The 20314-nt window shown below is 36.2% G+C and overlaps 1 protein-coding gene across 5 annotated transcripts in view; it reads left to right on the forward strand.

The window, feature by feature from the left end:
* LOC126427298 (zinc finger protein 708-like) overlaps window positions 1–20314 on the forward strand; it is a 223677-nt gene that overhangs the window by 137436 nt on the left and 65927 nt on the right. For all 5 annotated transcript variants that reach the window (XR_007576627.1, XR_007576628.1, XM_050089598.1 and 2 more), the window contains exons 5-6: window positions 11151–11243; window positions 16452–16514. Coding sequence is in view for 3 of the 5 variants with exons in the window: in XM_050089598.1 (XP_049945555.1) it covers window positions 11151–11243; window positions 16452–16514 (156 nt within the window). In the remaining 2 variants the exon portion in view is untranslated. The remainder of the gene's footprint in view (window positions 1–11150; window positions 11244–16451; window positions 16515–20314) is intronic.

The following is a 20314-nucleotide window of genomic DNA, read 5'->3' on the forward strand; positions in this document are numbered from 1 at the left end:
CTGATTCAGTCAGTATATAAACTGTTTTAATTTGATTTTGTGTACAATTTGTTGGTATGTCAACAAAATATACCAAAAACATGCCCATTTTCAACCGCCCATGGTCTTTTCTACTGATTAGAATGCATTTTGGCAACATTTTCATAAAATCATTGAAGTCACAGCATAAAATCTTTACACACTGATGACTCAATTGTGAATTCCCGAGTGCGGCTTGTGCAATACACCACCTTGTTCCACAGAAACATGTATTTCCCTGCTTAACTGATTATAGTGATGGACAGTGAGTTTTCTACTTGTTCTCAGGTATTGAAGAAAATCTCTCTGATTGACTAATAACGCTTATTAAACATAATTTATTAAATTGCCAAAATATTTGTTCCAAATAAACTTCTAATAATCATTTCTTTACATCTCTTATGAACAAGCATAAGGACTTTGCGTCTCCAATACAATTTGAAATATGCTATCCCGGCTGAGACACAAAGTTGGAATATGCTCACTATTTTTTATTTACTTAAATTTGGCATATTTCGTGACAGTACCTTTTCCATTAGATGTATACAAGGCGATATTAGTCTTGGCTTCAGTTGTCTAATGGAAGTATGATTCCACATTGGATCTTTGTCGGCTGCAGAAATGACCTGGTTCAGTGTGTTTGGCTCATTTTTGGTGCTTCAAATACCATTTCTTTGAATGTAGTTTCTTCTTATAGTTTATATAAAAAAATATTAACATAATTCAAAATTATTTATGATGGCGACCTTCACATTGTTCTACCGTCAACACACACCAAGAGTTAACTGCCGACTGACTATAGTCAAAGACGACTCCAGCGTCAAAGACATTTTACACAACACACAAGCTTCCACTTGTAATCAGTCTCTTTGCTATTCTTCGATACATTTACTAATAGTAATCAATATGCTTTCACTCTCAAAAATATAAGTAAATTAACATATAATAAGGCAAATTATAATAAAAATTCTGACAAAAAAAATATAAGAAAACATTCACAATTTGGTATCGACAAATCCAGTAGAAAATACCACATCTCCCAGATCCATTACAACTGCTCCCCAGGGCTTTTGTTGTTACGAACACATACAACAAAATCCCGACCACACTCAGTAATGGATCTGTATTACACAATTAGCACATTAATGATGCAGTCTGATAACCTCTTCCAAATTTGTACTCTTTAAATCTGTGGACTTGTTACTGGCTGTTGTTGCAATGATACTTCCCCATCAATCTCATACACAAAAAATTCGAGTAAAGAAATTATTTGACATGACAAATATACATGGTATAAAACATACATGAGAGATATTCTAACATACAGCATACAGATTGAAAATAATAGAAAGGTAAAACTCATTTCCTAGAATAAGATTTAATTTTTTTTTATTAATGTTAATTTCATTATGCTTACATATTGTACAGTAAAAATGTTACTGGACATATATAGTGTAGTGTTTTTTTTTCTATATTTGCCTTTATATATATATTTTTAACTTCTGATTTTTTAATTTTTATATTTTTTTTATTAGTCATGATTTTTTTATAATTTTTTGCTTATGATTTTCTTTTTAAACTTTTTTTACTCATGTTGTTTTATTTTGTATTTTTTTTTGCTTATAATTTTCTTCTTTTAGTACAGCTAAAGATACATCAGTATTCTCTAAATTTTTTGCAATTATTTATGTACACTTGCCTCTCTACTACAATATTACCACAAGTCACATTCTTGTGAAGAGTACTTTCGCTCCCCACAACATCAGTATAAAGAACAATAAATTGCTTTGACAGGAATGGGGGAAATAAATACAGTAGAAGAAGAATGGGTAGCTTCGAGGGATGAAGTAGTGAAGGCAGCAGAGGATCAAGTAGGTAAAAAGACGAGGGCTAGTAGAAATCCTTGGGTAACAGAAGAAATATTGAATTTAACTGATGAAAGGAGAAAATATAAAAATGCAGTAAGTGAAGCAGGCAAAAAGGAATACAAACCTCTCAAAAATGAGATCGACAGGACGTGCAAAATGGCAAGCAGGGATGGCTAGAGGACAAATGTAAGGATGTAGAGGCCTATATCACTAGGGGTAAGATAGATACCGCCTACAGGAAAATTAAAGAGAATTAGAGAGACCTTTGGAGATAAGAGAACGACTTCTATGAATATCAAGAGCTCAGATGGAAACCCAGTTCTAAGCAAAGAAGGGAAAGCAGAAAGGTGGAAGGAGTATATAGAGGGTCTATACAAGGGCGATGTACTTGAGGACAATATTATGGAAACGAAAGATGATGTAGATGAAGATGAAATGGGAGATATGATACTGCGTGAAGAGTTTGACAGAGCACTGAAAGACCTGAGTCGAAACAAGGCCCCCGGAGTAGACAATATTCCATTGGAACTACTGACGGCCGTGGGAGAGCCAGTCCTGACAAAACTCTACCATCTGGTGAGCAAGATGTATGAAACAGGGGAAATACCCTCAGACTTCAAGAAGAATATAATAATTCCAATCCCAAAGAAAGCAGGTGTTGACAGATGTGAAAATTACCGAACTATCAGCTTAATAAGTCACAGCTGCAAAATACTAACGCGAATTCTTTACAGACGAATGGAAAAACTAGTAGAAGCCAACCTCGGGGAAGATCAGTTTGCATTCCGTAGAAGCACTGGAACACGTGAGGCAATACTGACCTTACGACTTATCTTAGAAGACAGATTAAGGAAAGGCAAACCTACGTTTCTAGCATTTGTAGACTTAGAGAAAGCTTTTGACAATGCTGACTGAAATACTCTCTTTCAAATTCTAAAGGTGGCAGGGGTAAAATACAGGGAGCGAAAGGCTATTTACAATTTGTACAGAAACCAGATGGCAGTTATAAGAGTCGAGGGACATGAAAGGGAAGCAGTGGTTGGGAAGGGAGTAAGACAGGGTTGTAGCCTCTCTCCATTGTTGTTCAATCTGTATATTGAGCAAGCAGTAAAGGAAATAAAAGAAAAATTCGGAGTAGGTATTAAAATTCATGGAGAAGAAATAAAAACTTTGAGGTTCGCCGATGACATTGTAATTCTGTCAGAGACAGCAAAGGACTTGGAAGAGCAGTTGAATGGAATGGACAGTGTCTTCAAAGGAGGATATAAGATGAACATCAACAAAAGCAAAACAAGGATAATGGAATGTAGTCTAATTAAGTCAGGTGATGCTGAAGGAATTAGATTAGGAAATGAGGCACTTAAAGTAGTAAAGGAGTTTTGCTATTTGGGGAGCAAAATAACTGATGATGGTCGAAGTAGAGAGGATATAAAATGTAGGCTGGCAATGGCAAGGAAAGCGTTTCTGAAGAAGAGAAATTTGTTAACATCCAGTATTGATTTAAGTGACAGGAAGTCATTTCTGAAAGTATTCGTATGGAGTGTAGCCATGTATGGAAGTGAAACATGGACGATAAATAGTTTGGACAAGAAGAGAATAGAAGCTTTCGAAATGTGGTGCTACAGAAGAATGCTGAAGATTAGATGGGTGGATCACATAACTAATGAGGAAGTATTGAATAGGATTGGGGAGAAGAGAAGTTTGTGGCACAACTTGACCAGAAGAAGGGATTGGTTGGTAGGACATGTTCTGAGGCATCAAGGGATCACGAATTTAGTATTGGAGGGCAGTGTGGAGGGTAAAAATCGTAGAGGGAGACCAAGAGATGAATACACTAAGCAGATTCAGAAAGATGTAGGTTGCAGTAGGTACTGGGAGATGAAAAAGCTTGCACAGGATAGAGTAGCATGGAGAGCTGCATCAAACCAGTCTCAGGACTGAAGACCACAACAACAACAACAACATGAGGCTTTATCTAAAATTGGTTTTGAAACTTATACCTTTGCATGCATGTCCTCACATGCATGTCTTCACCCACAGGGAAGACTTAGCTTCCAAAAATTGAAAAAAACTCAAATGCTCACTAGGGAGACTTTTTTTTGTAAAAAAGTTAAAATAAATCTATCTCTCATTCTTTTGTTACAACAGTGTTTTTTCATCAGTTTCAATTAACATGCGACTTCAAATTATTAATTTATACATGCAAATATACATACTTGGTTGTACAGGTAGTTTTGTACTAACAAGCATATTCCAGTGGAGGACTTTTGTTTTAGATGATAATAGGTTATTTAAATTTTGAAATTATGATTTCTGTTTATGTAGTTTCAAAGAGACAACATTCCTGAGACCAAATAATTTCTTTGACTTAGGATACACCAATTGATAAGCATTAGGGTGTGGATTTTCTATGACTTTTCTCATGCTTGTGCAACATTCTGCTTGCAAATGCTATGGTACAATGTATCTTAACTCCATGCTCTACTCTTTCTTGAAATAACTCTGCTCCAAGCCTATAATTACTGTTATCAGTGTTCAATCAAAATGGTAAATTAAAATCAGGTCTGTGTAATAAGTGTTGCTTCCTCAACTCTTGCTTAATTTTATCAAACTCTTCCTGACAACTTTTATCCCAAACCCAAACAGTGTTTTTCTTAAGTAACTGACTTAAACATGGTGCATTCAGACTCTGATCACTTATATGTTTTCGGTAATAACTGCATAACCCAAAGAACGACTTTAATTGTTTTTTAGTCTCAGGAATAGGAATTTCTGAAATTGCTTTAATTTTTCCTGGATCTGCCAAAATTCTCTTGTCTGTGACAACATGACCCAAAAATTTTAATTCACAAACTGCAAATTTACATTTCTCTAATTTCAATGTCATCCCCCCTTTTCTAAGTTTTCACAAACTGACTTCAAAATCGAAAAATGTTCCTCCCAATTTTGCCGTGTAACCAAAATGTCATCTACATAAATTATCAATTTAGATGCAAGTTCTTGCCCCAGTACATGATCCAAAGCTCTTATAAATTCGGAAACGGAAGAATTTAACCCAAATGGCACAACACAATATTGGTAACTCTTACCATTGTACAAGAAAGCAGTATATTTCCTAGAATTAACCGAACGTGGTACCTGATTAAAACCCGAAGTTAGATCCAAACTTGACATATATTTTATATCTGTAAATTTATAGAGTAACTCGTCAATATTTTCGGGATGGTCTGACTGTCTGAACAAAATTTTGTTTAAGTGTCTAGAGTCCAAAACCAATCTTACTCCACCATCTTTTTTTCGAAACTACTACTAGATGATTATTACATGCACTGATACTCCTTTCTATTATATTACATCCTTCCATCTTTTTCAGCTCTTACTCAACAGCAGATCTTTTTGATATTGCAATACTGTATGGTTTTATGAAAAATGGTTCATGAGGTTTTACCTGAAGCTCACAGTGATAACCCTTTACCCTACCAGGTATGTCACTGAAAACATCACTGTATTCCCACAGCGGATTTTCTAACTGTTGTTTTTGCTCTCCAGATAAATTTTGTGTTTCTGAAATTTTCAAATTTACTAAATTCCCAAATTCAACTTCATCAGTATCAAATCTATGAATTTCAATATTCTCCAATCTATTTTCTTTTAGTAAATTAATACTGTCAAAATTTCCATTACTCTGATCACCAAGTGTGTACACAAAATTTGTCTGAATGTATTCCCTTTCACTAGTTTCTATCAAAAGTTTTTTCCCAACCGAATCAAATGCTGTATTTACTTTTACTATCCAATTCATACCCAAAAGAAAATCCTCATTAAATTCCTGGATTACAAAACATCCATGTGTGAACAACTTGCCTTCAATTAAAAATGTCACTAAAACCTGGCTTTTTACCAATTTACTGCTCTTCCCAGTAGCACCTTTTATCTTTACCCCAACAACTGGCATTTCAACATAATCTTTCCCTGCTTTCAATTTCTTGCTTAACCTTTCAGATATTCCTGAGATCTCACTTCCTGTATCAATTAAACATTTACCAATCCATGACCCAATTTGAACTTTTATATAAGGACTGCAAAATTGATCACTTTTCTCAGAACCTGTATCCTCATGTAATAAATCACTTTCAATTTCCCCAAACCTATACTTATCAGAATCATATGGTATACCATTATATTTATTATTTGTCACAGTTATAAAATTTGCACAAGATACAAAATTGTCATTAGTACTCTCTATTATCTCAAATAGCCAAGAATTTTCATCCAAATCACATTGTATACTATTGAAGTACTTATCCTTCAGCTTTTCAAAAATAAAATATCTCATCTTTTTCCACCACTCAGGACATACAGTTTCACATACATTAATAAGCATGTTTCTAAAGTTCTTGTCAAAAGAAATAGTTTCACTGTTCAGCCATAGATTCATAAGAAATGTGTGTGTGTCATTAGTATCTGTAAAAGTTACACTTAGGCTAGAAGTTATACATGTGTCATTATTTGTGTAGTCAGATTCTTTACCAACAACATCAAAATTCACACTTTCACATACACCCAGTTTGTGAGCCTTATTCATCCTGGTAACATCCCTGGGAATTTCTATAATATTCTCACTATTTAATCCATTTTCAACCATGTGTATACCCAACTCCCTATTTAAACTAATGAAACACCTTTCCTCAACATTATCATCAATATCATTACCATCATTATCAACTTCATCATCAACATCATTATCATTATACATATTCAGGTCATACACATTCAAATTATCCCTCAAAATATAATTTCCCCCTCTCTAAAGTTACCAGATCCCTTTCACCAATATTTTCATTCTCACAGTATGCATTCTTTCTTTCATTCACACACATCTCTGAACTACTACAAATTACATCATCTGACAAAGTGTTGTTCTTTTCTGCCCAAGTGTAAAACTCTGTCAAATTAAATGAATCACAATTACTTTTATCTACTGTATGTTCTTGTGTACTGAAAATTTTATATTTATCAATATCATTATTTTCCTCTTGAAATTTTTTCAATAAGTAACAACTAATAACCTCATGTGATAGCTTAGGTTTGGAACTGTCATGTTTGGGTTTATGATAGTCACATCCATTGGTCCTTTCTTCATGCTCACCTTCTGCCTCAACCTTGCGGACCTTCAAGGGGGCGTCTACTCGTTTTTTATTTCCTCAATTACAACTTGTTCCTGCTTGAACTGCTGATTATGGATCTGCCAATGCCTCTGATCAACATTTCTGTTCCCATTCCTATGCCAAACATTACCTGATTGTTGGTAGTTTCTATTGTACTGATCTCTAGCAAAATTTCTGTGATTTTGATCCCTAAAGTGTTCTCTATTTTGTTGATTATTTCCGCGAAAATGTTGTTCTTGTTTTGGATAAAAATTATGGTCCTTCTTTTGAAAATTGTTATATCCCCCTGAATTTTGACTGACACCATGATAATTGTTTTGTTCCCTTTTTTGAAATTTATCATTTCCCCAATTTTGATCATTACCTTTCTGAGTAAACCCACTGTGTGTTCTTGTTGTTGCCCTATTCAATTTTTCAATATAATTGAGAAGCTGCTCAACATTACTATCAGGACAATGAACTAAACTCAACTGCATTGCTGATGGCAATCTTCTCGTTATGGTATCAATTTTGGTCAAGTCATCCAAAGGTTTTGTTAAATGAATGAGTTTTTGAAGTTCACTTTTGCAAAATTGTTTCATGCTCCCATCTGATTCTCTATAGCTTCTCCCATTCAAAAATTCACTTTTGATTCTAGTTTAAGATCATCCCAAATATTTTCCAGATATTTTGATTCAAATTCTGAAAAGGTCATCCCCACAGTTACAATCTGGTTTGCCCAAGTCAAAGCTTCCCCTTCCAAGAATTTTTTCACAAATATAATTTTCATATCATCTGGTGAGTGAGGTAAAAAACAATCCTTACAATACTGTATAAAATCAACGGGATGTAAGGGTCCATCTAACGAAAAGTGCTTCACTGGAATATTAGATACAAGATTGCATTTGTTGACATTGTGATTTTTGCTTTGAAATTCAGTGTCAAAACTTTCAAATTTTTCGCTAAGTTCTTTGACAGATTTTTTGTTTTCTAAATCATTGCACTCTACTTTTTTTTCTAAAGTAACCAAACGATTGTCAGTTTCTTGTTCTACATTTTTAACCAAAACTTTTGTATTCTCATCCAAATTTTTAATTTCCCCTTTTGTCTCATTAAAATCAATTAAATTTCTTTCCCTATCTACCAGTAACTCATTTTTTACAGTATTAATTTCACTGCTCAATTTAGCATCAATTTCATTTACTTTTGCTTCCACAGATTCAATTTTTTCCTCAACACTGCCAACTCTGTTCGAAAGATCACCCACTTGGGTATTAACTGCTTGGACTTGCAACAAAATGTTATCAATTTTTTCATCCCAGTAAGTCTTATTGTCATTAACTGATTGTTTAATTTCTTTCGTGAAATTTACAAGAAAACTTTTTAAATCAAATTGATCGGTTCTTTCTGTTTCATTTGACCTGTCCTGATTTTCGAAGTGTATTAAATTACTACTTTCTACTTTAGGCACAATACTCTCAAAAATCTCATAAGTCATTGTGAAAAAAAAAATTATACACAACAATACAAAACAAGATAAAAAATATTGTTTTAACAAAATACGAGGGTTTCGTGACTTATCTGGAACACTCTTGTACTGTTGCAAATCCACGTTTTCCATCCATGTGATTATTGACCAAATTCTTGAAGTATTTTCTTCTGTCGAAAATTATATTTTTTGCCGAAACATTTCTTCTCCAAAACTTTTACTTCCCGATGAACACAAATACTGTAACACACATTCTGAAAAAACTGGTATGAACACACACAAATTTTCTTCCTCATAGCACTTGAAGATCTCGTGAACACAAAATCCCGGCTACAGTCCCCAGTTGAAATATACTATCCCGGCTGAGACACAAAGTTGGAATATGCTCACTATTTTTTATTTACTTAAATTTGGCATATTTCGTGACAGTACCTTTTCCGTTAGATGTATACAAGGCGATATTAGTCTTGGCTTCAGTTGGCTAATGGAAGTATGATTCCACATTGGATCTTTGTCGGCCGCAGAAATGACCTGGTTCAGTGTGTTTGGCTCATTTTTGGTGCTTCAAATACCATTTCTTTGAATGTAGTTTCTTCTTATAGTTTATATAAAAAAAATATTAACATAATTCAAAATTATTTATGATGGCGACCTTCACATTGTTCGACCGTCAACACACACCAAGAGTTAACTGCTGACTGACTATAGTCAAAGACGACTCCAGCGTCAAAGACATTTTACACAACACACAAGCTTCCACTTGTAATCAGTCTCTTTGCTATTCTTCGATACATTTACTAATAGTAATCAATATGCTTTCACTCTCAAAAATATAAGTAAATTAACATATAATAAGGCAAATTATAATAAAAATTCTGACAAAAAAAAAAAAAGAAAACATTCACAATTTGGTATCGACAAATCCAGTAGAAAATACCACATCTCCCAGAGCCATTACAAGTTACTGACAATTTTCATATTTATTCCACTGAATCAGAGTGTATGACTCTCTCTACTATTCCAGGACATGCTCGCTAAATTCAAGATTCATTCTTCACATACACTTCTGATTCGTTCCGACCACACTTTCAGGACTGTGAAAACTACTGACTTGAAATTTATGTGGTGAATTCATACTTACATATTATTGCATATTACAAATGTTCATTAATATTGGACTATGTAAATGAATAAAAGTGGAATCACTGTCTAGTGTAAGATTCAGCTCCATGCTATATGTGCACAAACTGCATCTTGCCAGGTGATCTGTTGCCTGTTGCATAGTGTGGGAACCAGCCTCCTACGCCCCTCTCCATGTAACATCTGCAGAGGCTCAGTTCTGCCATCAGTCCTAAACTACACATTGCTGTGCCATGCATGGTGTGGTAGTGAAACTGCTCCTGTTGACTTTTTTGATGGCCATAGATGGAAACGATACTATAAAACACAAAGCTGACAAATTGTGGATGCATGAACAGGATTCAGCAACCAATGCGTGGCTGGAAGGATGGTGCTGCAGCGCCAAAGGGCATAGCTACCAAGTCGTGTACATAACAGTCAGAGGATTAACGATGCAAAATTATCTAATGTAAAAGTAACACGTCTGAAAACAGTAGCTTAAATATGAATATAAAAGTGTGCATCACTGATCAATTGCTAGCATAAGAAAATAATAGTTTTGCACACTATTTTAAAAAAATTCTAAAATCTAGGAATATAATAGTTATGGTTTGATTCGACCTACATGAAGCTGATGGCTTTAGTGTGTGAAAGAAATTTGACAAGAACTGTTACTTTGCATAAAATATTGGTGAAGATATTTGGTTCATTGCATGATTAATATTGGTGGACAAGAAGATGAACAAGTAGCAGAAATTGCCAGAGATTCACAAGAAAGCCTGTTGTTGTCAAGGAACTGAAGAGTGCAGTTGAGTCTGCATAAGTTGATCACTGATGATTGCAGTGGACTGCGTGTGGTAGCTTTATACACCTACGTCAACTACTAATGTAATGTAGTTTTGTAAACATCTTTGTAGCAATGTCTCACTGTTGTCACAGCTCTGTAGACAGCTACTGTTCGTGCATGCAGTTGTTTGCACTCAGCACTTGAAAGCTGGAAACAGCACTGCGTTTCAGCTGTAGAAGACTTCAGTGGGCTGGACATTTGACATGCATACCTGAAGCCATTCAGACAAAAGCTGTAAGGACAAGGAGGCCGCAGGAAATGCACGTAGTTTATGGATCCCAGAAGTTATGGTTGAATTAAGTCTTTCTTTAAAGATTACTGACTGAAACATAGCTAATAGTGTTGCTAGAAGCAGGATGTGAGGCCAGTGTCTATTCCAGGTCTGTTAATTATATGAAATGTGTTACATAAGAGAAAGCCCTGTTGGAATCTTACGGGAAAGGCCATTGTGTTGTGTGGCACTGGAATAACCTCATATGTATATGTGGTAGTAGAATAGCTGGCCAGCAAACTGGTTTAGTTGTCTCTCCTCAATAATACAGAATTATAATCATTGATGATTAGAATCATGATGGTATTCGTAAGAACATATTCAGTGTCATGTGATATATGTACAGGAGTGTACAATATATTATAATTGAGATTATATTTTCATTTTTCAGTGTCTTGAAGATCCATTAGTAATCTCAGGGTCCCTTGGTTCTATCAAGGAGCCTCCAGAATTAAATTTGGAAGCAGAAGAAAGTGAGAATTTTGTGAGTATTGACTTTGCAGATGAATTGCATGTGGTGTAAAATTATATCATTGGCAAATTTTGGAATGTAAATGGTGCATTAGTTAAGGAAGCATAGATTAGCTGCTAGTAATTCTCCTGTAGTCTTGCATTATTATACTATGGTTATGTTCAGTTATTTGCAGACTATTTACTGACTGTCCAGAGTAGAACTGTAACAGTTCTTGTAGCAATATGTGTAATATCTTTAGTAACCCTTCTTATTAGGAGTCATTTTGTGTAATACATATATTTGATAGATGCTGTAAATTCACATTTAATACAAGTCCATATTCTTATAAATTATGTAGGCTGATAAAAACTCTGTCCTACAATAACTTTCATTAATATATTACAGGAATACATTTAGCTGTCTTGTACTTTTAATGAATAATTTATATTTCTGAGTTTATGCCAAAATTCCAAGTAAAGGAAAGTTATTAAATGTGATAGTAGTTAAACATACTCTTGATGTACATTTAAAAGGAGTGTGTATGTCGGCCTCTAGCCACACTGTTACCATAACCAATTGTTACTTATCACCATGTCGGTATGCCCATGCCTTTGCCCAGACTTTGAATTTACTTACCTAGGCACTTAAAAGTGGATGTAAACTGTAATGTTGACTCCAAATCTAGGGTAATTTTTTACCTTAATCAATAAATTGCATTAATTAATGAAGCAGTAGGTGACAGAAAACATTCTAAGGTCTGACTGAGAGTTTGTAGTCTGCCATTTAGCCGCATACACTGTGAGAACACATTGTAGTCTACGTTCATTTTCACTTACCTTAACAATAAGGTAAAATTTAATTTTTCCCCAGGCTGAGCTCTGTATATCAAAATATTTCCATTTTGTGTGTTGTGCTGTCTTGGTGCATACACGTTGGAAAATTCACACTGGAATCACATCGTTAAGAGTGGGGTAATGTTTCCAATGCGTTATTATCCCAGTTCAAATCCTTTAAAAAATATGTATTGAATGTTCCACAAACTATTAACTGAGTTCCTTCTCTATCAGGTAGCTCAACAGCAATTGTTACTTTCTCATAAAAAGTTTGGAGTGGGAGATCCATAGGCTGTTAAGATTATAAAATAAATTTTTCAATAAGTCAACAAAAAAGATGCTTCTAGGCTCTGATGTATATCAAAATCTTGTTTCTAAATTTTTCTCTTCTTATTTACTTTTTACATGTATGGCAGTGCCTTTATTTCATAATGAATGTATGTGAAAATGGTTCTAGCCAACAACTGAGTACATTATTCTTGCACTGAAAACATAACGAAATACAAGTTACCTATGAAATGTAATTCAAAAGAGTGACAGCATTAGCAGGAGTAGATTATGAAGTGTGATGTTTAAAGCTTTCCCGGCATACTGATTGTTCCATAAAAACACGGGAGAACTGCCGGATATCAGTAACTTCCTGCCACAATATTTTGGCGCAGAGTCTTCTGGCCATCTTCAGGTGAATGCCACTGTAGTGGTACTGGCGAGTACACGCTGAGCTCCGCAATTTCAAGCCTTCTGAGGTGACACTGCGCATGCACTGCTCAGCGTGCGTGTTCATAACGGCTCCGTGAGCTGCGCCTCGCGCCCTCCACTGTGAAATCCTGGCGTATCGGTGTCAGGTCGATTTCCATCTTTATGCAGATAACTACGTCGACTACGGAGTTTCTCTACAACAGGATTCCAAGCAGAGTTGAGCTGATAACCGCTATCTCGATTGATGAGAGTCTCGTTGTCAGACAATATTTTTATGGAACAATCAGTACGCCTGGAAAGCTTTAAACATCACATCAAGCAACTCTACGGGGAGGAAGTGATGGAATGTATTTGAAGATTCGACAAGTTATGTGAAAGAGGAGCGAGGCTGCTGAGCTCATTGATATTCTTATTAAGGTGCAGAGACAAGGGCATTATTCCAACGTTTGCCAAAATTGTGCATTTCATAAATACCACTGCTGCAAATAACATCAAACGCAAAGCAAGCATGGCTTTGGTGGGAGAAAGGATTCGTTTTACTCAGCGTGAATTGGATTCTGTATCGAAGGACATGTTCCACATACATTTGGAATTGGCAGCAAGACTATCTTCTCTGTCGTGGACTGGGTGGATGGTGTGACATGGGCTAAAGCAAACTGGAGCCACGATAAAGCTGTGACGAGGCAAACTGCCAAGATTGACAGACTTTCTAAACAGATGCAGCAGGAAGTTCCAACTCGACGATCTGTTGTTAATTTGACAGAGAAAACTTTAGATGACGCGAGTGTGTCTGTGCTAGCAAAAGGACTGAATTTTGCTCCCACACCTGTTTCACCGCCACTAGTGGATTTCATCAGTGCCATCGAAGAAGCGGTACGCCGTCTTGATACAGATGAAGCGGAGTAAGTTCGTCGAGAGTCTTGCCATGTATTGACCAAGGGTGCACCAATGAAGAATAACATCTCGCCCATGGAGAGGATAGCCCTCCGTAACTTACGAGCAGATGTGGATACAGTAGTCTTAAAATCTGACAAAGGAAACGCTACTGTCCTCATACCAAGGATGACTATATTAATAAGATCAATGTTTTATTATGTGATTCAACGTATCACAAAATCGATAAGGATCCCACGAGCCGAGTAGTGCGAAAAACAGCAGAAGTTTTATCAAATAGTTCTCTACCGAAGGAGGTCATCAAGAGACTGAAACCAAACAGTTCAGTTCCACCTAGGCTATATGAACTGCCTAAGATCCACAAGGAAAATGTGCCATTACGTCCAATTGTGAGTAACATTGGAGCAGCCACCTACGACCTAGCAAAATTCTTGGCATCTTTGCTCAAACCAATGATAGGCAAGTGTGCACATCACATAAAGAATTCTGGTGATTTTATCAGTCGACTTCAGTCACTACAACTGCAAAGTAGTGACTTATTCTCTCCTCTACATATTTTATATTTAACAACAAATTTTACGAACAATCTGATGGTGTCGCCATGGGGAGCCCTTTGTCTCCCCTGGTGGCTAATCTTTTTATGGAGGATTTTGAGGAGAGAGCACTCGATTCTGCCACTTTTAAACCGACAGTATTTTGGCGGTACGTTGACGACACTTTTATAGTGTGGCCTCATGGTCTGGACCATCTCCAAGAATTTTTACATCACATGAACTCCATACATGGAAACATTAAGTTTACCTTGGAGATAGAGAAAGATGGTTGTCTGTCATTTTTAGACGTCTTGGTGCGACGGAAGAGTGACGGCACACTTGGTCACTCGGTGTACAGAAAGCCCACTCATACAGACCTGTATCTACAAGCTACTAGTTGCCACCATCCAGCACAAACAATGGGCGTTCTCAAAACCTTGGTCCACCATGCCCATACTATCTCTGACGCCGACAGTCTTCAAACGGAACTGGAACACCTGCAAAAAGTATTTTTGAACAATGGCTTTTCACCTAGGCAAGTGAACAGAGTGATGAAGACCTACAAACGACGGAACAAGGAAGAGGAAGAGGCCTTCAGGTCGACTGTTTATCTACCATTTATTGGGAATATTTCTTCACAGATAGGCAGAATATTGAGAAAGTATCAAGTGAGAGTCATCTTTCGCCCTCCTTCCAAAATTTCATCACTAATGGGATCCGTTAAAGACGACCTGGGCCTGCGTAAACCAGGTGTTTACAAAATTCCGTATGAATGCGGCAAATCATATATAGGGCAAACAACACGAACTGTGCGGGAACGCATTGTGGAACACCAATGGCATACTCACCTTCTCCAACCCACCAAGTCCGCAATCGCCGAACATTGTATTTCCACAGACCATTCCATGAATTACGACGACACAAAAATTTTGGCCCATACATCAAACTTTTGGAGCTCGATTATCAATGAATCTGTGGAAATAAGATTGTCTGACAACGAGACTCTCATCAATCGAGATAGCGGTTATCAGCTGAACTCTGCTTGGAATCCTGTTATAGAGAAACTTCGTAGTCGATGTAGTTATCTGCATAAAGATGGAAATCGACCTGACACCGATACACCAGGCTTTCACAGTAGAGGGCGCGAGGCGCAGCTCACGGAGCCGTTATGAACGCGCATGCTGAGCAGCGCATGGGCAGTGTCACCTCAGAAGGCTTTAAATAGCCGAGCTCAGTGCATACTCGCCAGTACTACTACAGTGGCATTCACCTGAAGATGGCCAGAAGACTCTGCGCCGAAATATCGTGGCAGGAAGTTACTGATATCCGGCAGTTCTCCCGTGTTTTTATGGAACAGATTATGAAGTGGCTTATGTTACATTATTTAAACCATGTATGGTATTGAGACTAATGTTATTGAACCCTTTCCACTCCTGTGGCAAGTGGTGCTCAACATTGCGAGTTTTGTTTTCTACTCCATTGCTGAGTCTCATTTGACACAATTTTTCAAAGCTTCTGTCTCAAATCTCACTGTACTAGACATCCTGAGATGCATAGGAGTTCTGTGTAGTGAACCCTGTATTAGCTTGAACTGTAGCAGTTGTGTTGAGAGAAAGGTTGCTATTATTATGTTCAAGTTAGCTGGTGCAAAATGGCTAGCTCTTCTCACACAGTTCTTTCTGAGGAAGAGACAGTGGAACATTTAGAGGAATGTCCAAGTGAACACAAGAGTGACAATCATTTTTCTGATGACAGTGATTCATTTGTAAACAATTCAAGTGAAATGACAATGGAAACAGTCCACCCAGAACAGCTTGAAAAAGTAGCACACAATGGAAGGGTTTGTATTGTGATGCTTATGTAAATATATTGGAATTAAAGCACTCTCTTTTGTTTTAATGTATGCCCTGATTGTTGGCCACACTAGTTTCACAAAGAGACTCATGCAGTCCATGTGGCGATGATTTAAATAAGAGTGCATGGAGATGCCCTGTGTCTGCATTTAAGGGTACTTAGGGTTACTGTGAAACACTTGGCTAGACAACAGCAATGTGTGGTTCTGTTGGTAACTTTGTCTCTGCAATAGTTGAGATGCACCTTCAAGCTTTTGTTTATATTACAGCTCCGACTTTCTGTCTATAATGAAAATATGAGACAGAAGTAATGTAACAGTGAAATTGTCTTTTTCTCTGTGTAGTATTTACAAACATAGCTTATGATACTGTGTTCTTAATTCATTATATTTTCATTTTGCCATTAATGCTTTTCAATTTATGCAGGTCTTAACCTCTGCAAATGATTCTCTAGATGTATGTGACCCACTGAGTGTAACAGATGATGAGGTAAGCTACATATTACTGTTATCTACATAAATTAAAGGTATAATCTTATTTTTTTGCTCTGTGCTACCACTTAATTCTTTACATAGTGAATAAAATTGTATTGAGGACACATGTATTGACAGCAACAATGTAGGATAATTTGAAACCATGGAAGTACAAATATTCATGTGTTGTGCATGCAAACACAACTGATAAAGACCCAAAAAGTCTTCATGAGCTATGACATAACCATTTTGTTATGATTGTGAATAAATAACTGTGTAAACATTTGTAAAATATCAGTTAAATTTGTAATTTTTGTTTGAGTTCGCATTGAATGTATCAAAGCGAAGCAAATTATTGCTGAGAAAGTTGTATATTTCAGATACAAGGATTCAGAACTACCCATTTGCTTGTCAGCACAATAATGGGTTCCACAGTAAATGTGTATTGAATATTCCGTAGGAAAGAGATGGAATACAGGATAGCAAGATTTACTTTAGGAGACTATTGCTGGTGCTGTCTCAGATGTACACATACATCTGTATGTTTTAAAATTTAAAAATCTGTGAAAATCCTGTAGCTTATGAAAACCCTGTGTAGGTTGATGACAGAAGTGGCTTTAGTTTCCCTCCACTTCTTCAATCCCAGAACAATGGAACTAGGATGCTTTTACAATCGTGGTAGAGCTTACTTTGGTAGAATATTAATAGTACTATATTATGCATCAGTAAGAAGCTCTTGGAATGTACACGGTAAAGTAGTGCCCATCTTTGGAAAATAAACGAAAATCTTCACTTACTGTTGTATTTAGCAAGAAGATGAGAAAATGGAGGAAAATAATACATCAAGTTATTAGAATCTAGTGGAAAAGAGATAGAGTAATAGTTAACTAAACACCACTCTCATTCCTGTACATAAAAGATATCTATGATAAGTTTCTTATGATGGCTATCTTGGCAGCAGCTGTATATAACCTGCAGTAGTTTAAAAGAAAAATGCCTTTAGCATGCTGCATATTAATTTTTTGTGCACCCAAAAAAGATGATTAATGTACAGCACACAAAGGGCAGTTCACTTTTAAGCTACTGCAAAGTGATCTATGTTTATAAACTTAGGAAAACAAATCCAGTCCCAATAAGGTGAAACTCTGGGTCCATGACGTAATACTTTTTTGGATATTTTCTCTATGTTTCGTATGTAGGCTAGTATTATTTCAATAAGAAACACTTCATCTAATGCAGTTTCTTTACCGCTGCTTGTGGAATGGAAGTAAACATTCAACAGCAAAAAATTGTATATTGAAAAATCGTACTGACATTCTATTGTGGAAAGAACTTTCTGCTGACTTGAGCACTTCAATAACTCAGTTAATTCTGATAACCATTAACTCAGATGATGCAAAGAAAATACAAACTGTGGGACTACTACAGTTACACTTCACTGGTGGCATCTGCATACAAGGATGCCAGGTCATATCACTAACACTAACGACTGGGACGCAACTTCCACTGCTACTGCAGTGTTGATGAGACGCAATAGTTACTGAAGTGGTAGTACTTTGATGTTGAACCGTGCTCTTCCTCTGCATTTGGGTCTCTAGGAGAGTGTAATCATGATCCGCTTTGTAACAAATGTTTCTAGTAATTCAGATGACAACATTTTGTGTGTGTTATATAATGTGTTCTTTGATGTTTTTAATAAAAATGGTTGACAACAATGTTGATTTACATCAGAGGAAATCTGTCATACTGATAACCTATAAAACAAAAATGGGAATATATGAGTCATTTCGTTCACTTTAGCTTTTCTGAGTTTAGCTTCATTGAGGAACTCGGAGAAGTTTGTGATAACCAGTGGGTTCGAAAATTAAGAAATGTTTTCTTCCACATACAGTGAGAACAGAAAAGATTCCTCTCTACTTTTGATATACTGTCCATTATTAAGATAGCTAGCAGCAGTATTTCTGCACAGTAAAGTTTTACAAAGGTAAAAAAAAATAAGCTTTTAGGGACAGCTTCTCAGACTTATAATATGTTAAACATCATTTCATTTTATGAGATGTAGTGTCATGAATATAGCACCACATATTTTTTGTGGTGAAGACTAAAACACTGGTATGAAGTTACTAAGTTTGGCTAATTTTCCTAAGATGTTAATGAAATGCTTTGCATAATGAGCTACCTACTAAACTGTACTTATGTTGTGAAGAGTTTTTCTGCATTTTTGTCGTTTCCCAATTCCTTAGGAACAACACAGTAGCTGCAGTTGATGCAAAGGTAGCGTGATTAATAGAACGCGTATTGTAACTTTAGAAAAAAGAGTGTGTGTGTGTGTGTGTGTGTGTGTGTGTGTGTGTGTGTGTGTGTGTGTGTGTCAATATATTACCCAGGCTGGAGAATTCAGCTTGTGAAATAGATCCAGTAGCAAAGGGCTTTATGGGAAATATTGCAGTGCAGTATACAACCTTCCTCCATGGTATCAGGATGCTTGAAAGGAAGAGACTCGTATTACTGTGGGGAAACTATGGATGAATGTGAGGGGAACTAGCAGTCAGTGTACAATACATGATTCAGTCCCTTCAAACACTTAAGTTGTCTGCCTCCTAGTAGTCCAGATGGGATACATTTGTTGGAATTAATTTATTTAGTGATATCTCTTAAAGAACCATATCAATGTATTTTTTGTCAAATTGTCACCATTTAACAAATTGAGGCATTAAGTCATAGTCTCCATTTTTGCCATATTTTATTGATCTCAGAAATCTAGAAATCCTTTGTTGCATTTATTTTTTATAGTTTGGAACAATCTGCACATCAGTGTTAGTATCAGGCCATTTCTCTGGCTAGTCAGTCACCTATATGACTATCCTCTCTAAGAATTGATGATTTCCCTGTGGCACTTAAGGTAACCCTTGACAAATATGCATGCACTGGAAGTTCACAATGGGACTGTTAGGTGTATCAGTTAGTTTTTCAATACTTAATTGTTCTTTGTATTGAATTTTTCTTCAGTAACATATTTTTGTTGCAGGAATGGAATGATATCTTATTTCCTATTATGACTGACTTGATTTACCAAACATAGTCATCTTGGGGAACCTCTCTCTCTTCTTCCCCATTCCATTTGATTTCCTCATCATTCATTACAGAAATAAAACTAATAAAAGATAGAAATCATTTGCTAATCTTCATGTAAGATAGTGTTGCCAAATGTAGCTGACAGTCACTGGATCTTCAGTGTTTGATGTATCATATGATGTAAACTACCTGTACATGAGTTTTGCATCTCAAAATGTTTACAAAGCTGGAAATAGGCAGGCTCCAGACAGGAAGTTACAACTTGACATTTTAATAATTTATGCAGGAAGAGTGATGTAGCTTCCAAAATATGAAATGAAGCTTAAACAGACTGATGAAAGAAGCAATTATGTAACAATGGTACTTACTCAAACAGAAGCAGATATTGAAGAAAAAGAAGATGAAAGTTTCAAGTGTAATAGGACCATGACAGAAATAAAAACATTTGTAAATTTCTTTGAGAATGTATTACACAGCCCAGTCACATCAATGCGATTATCACCTGCCTTCAATATCAGCGCTAACCACTCACAGATGACAGATGATGGCACAAGCAGTGCAGAGTGTATAAAATATTTTGGGAGGACACGGAAGAAACTCCAGTCATTGTAATGCAAAAACAGAGTGATTTATCTGACATACAAAAGGGCATGATCATTGGCTTTCAGGCCAAGGGTTGAAGCATTTCTGAAATTGCTATGTTTGGAAACTGTTCACACACCACCATTGCTAAAGTATGCA

The sequence above is a fragment of the Schistocerca serialis genome, chromosome 11 (genome assembly GCF_023864345.2).
Source record: "Schistocerca serialis cubense isolate TAMUIC-IGC-003099 chromosome 11, iqSchSeri2.2, whole genome shotgun sequence".
Lineage (NCBI taxonomy): Eukaryota > Metazoa > Arthropoda > Insecta > Orthoptera > Acrididae > Schistocerca > Schistocerca serialis.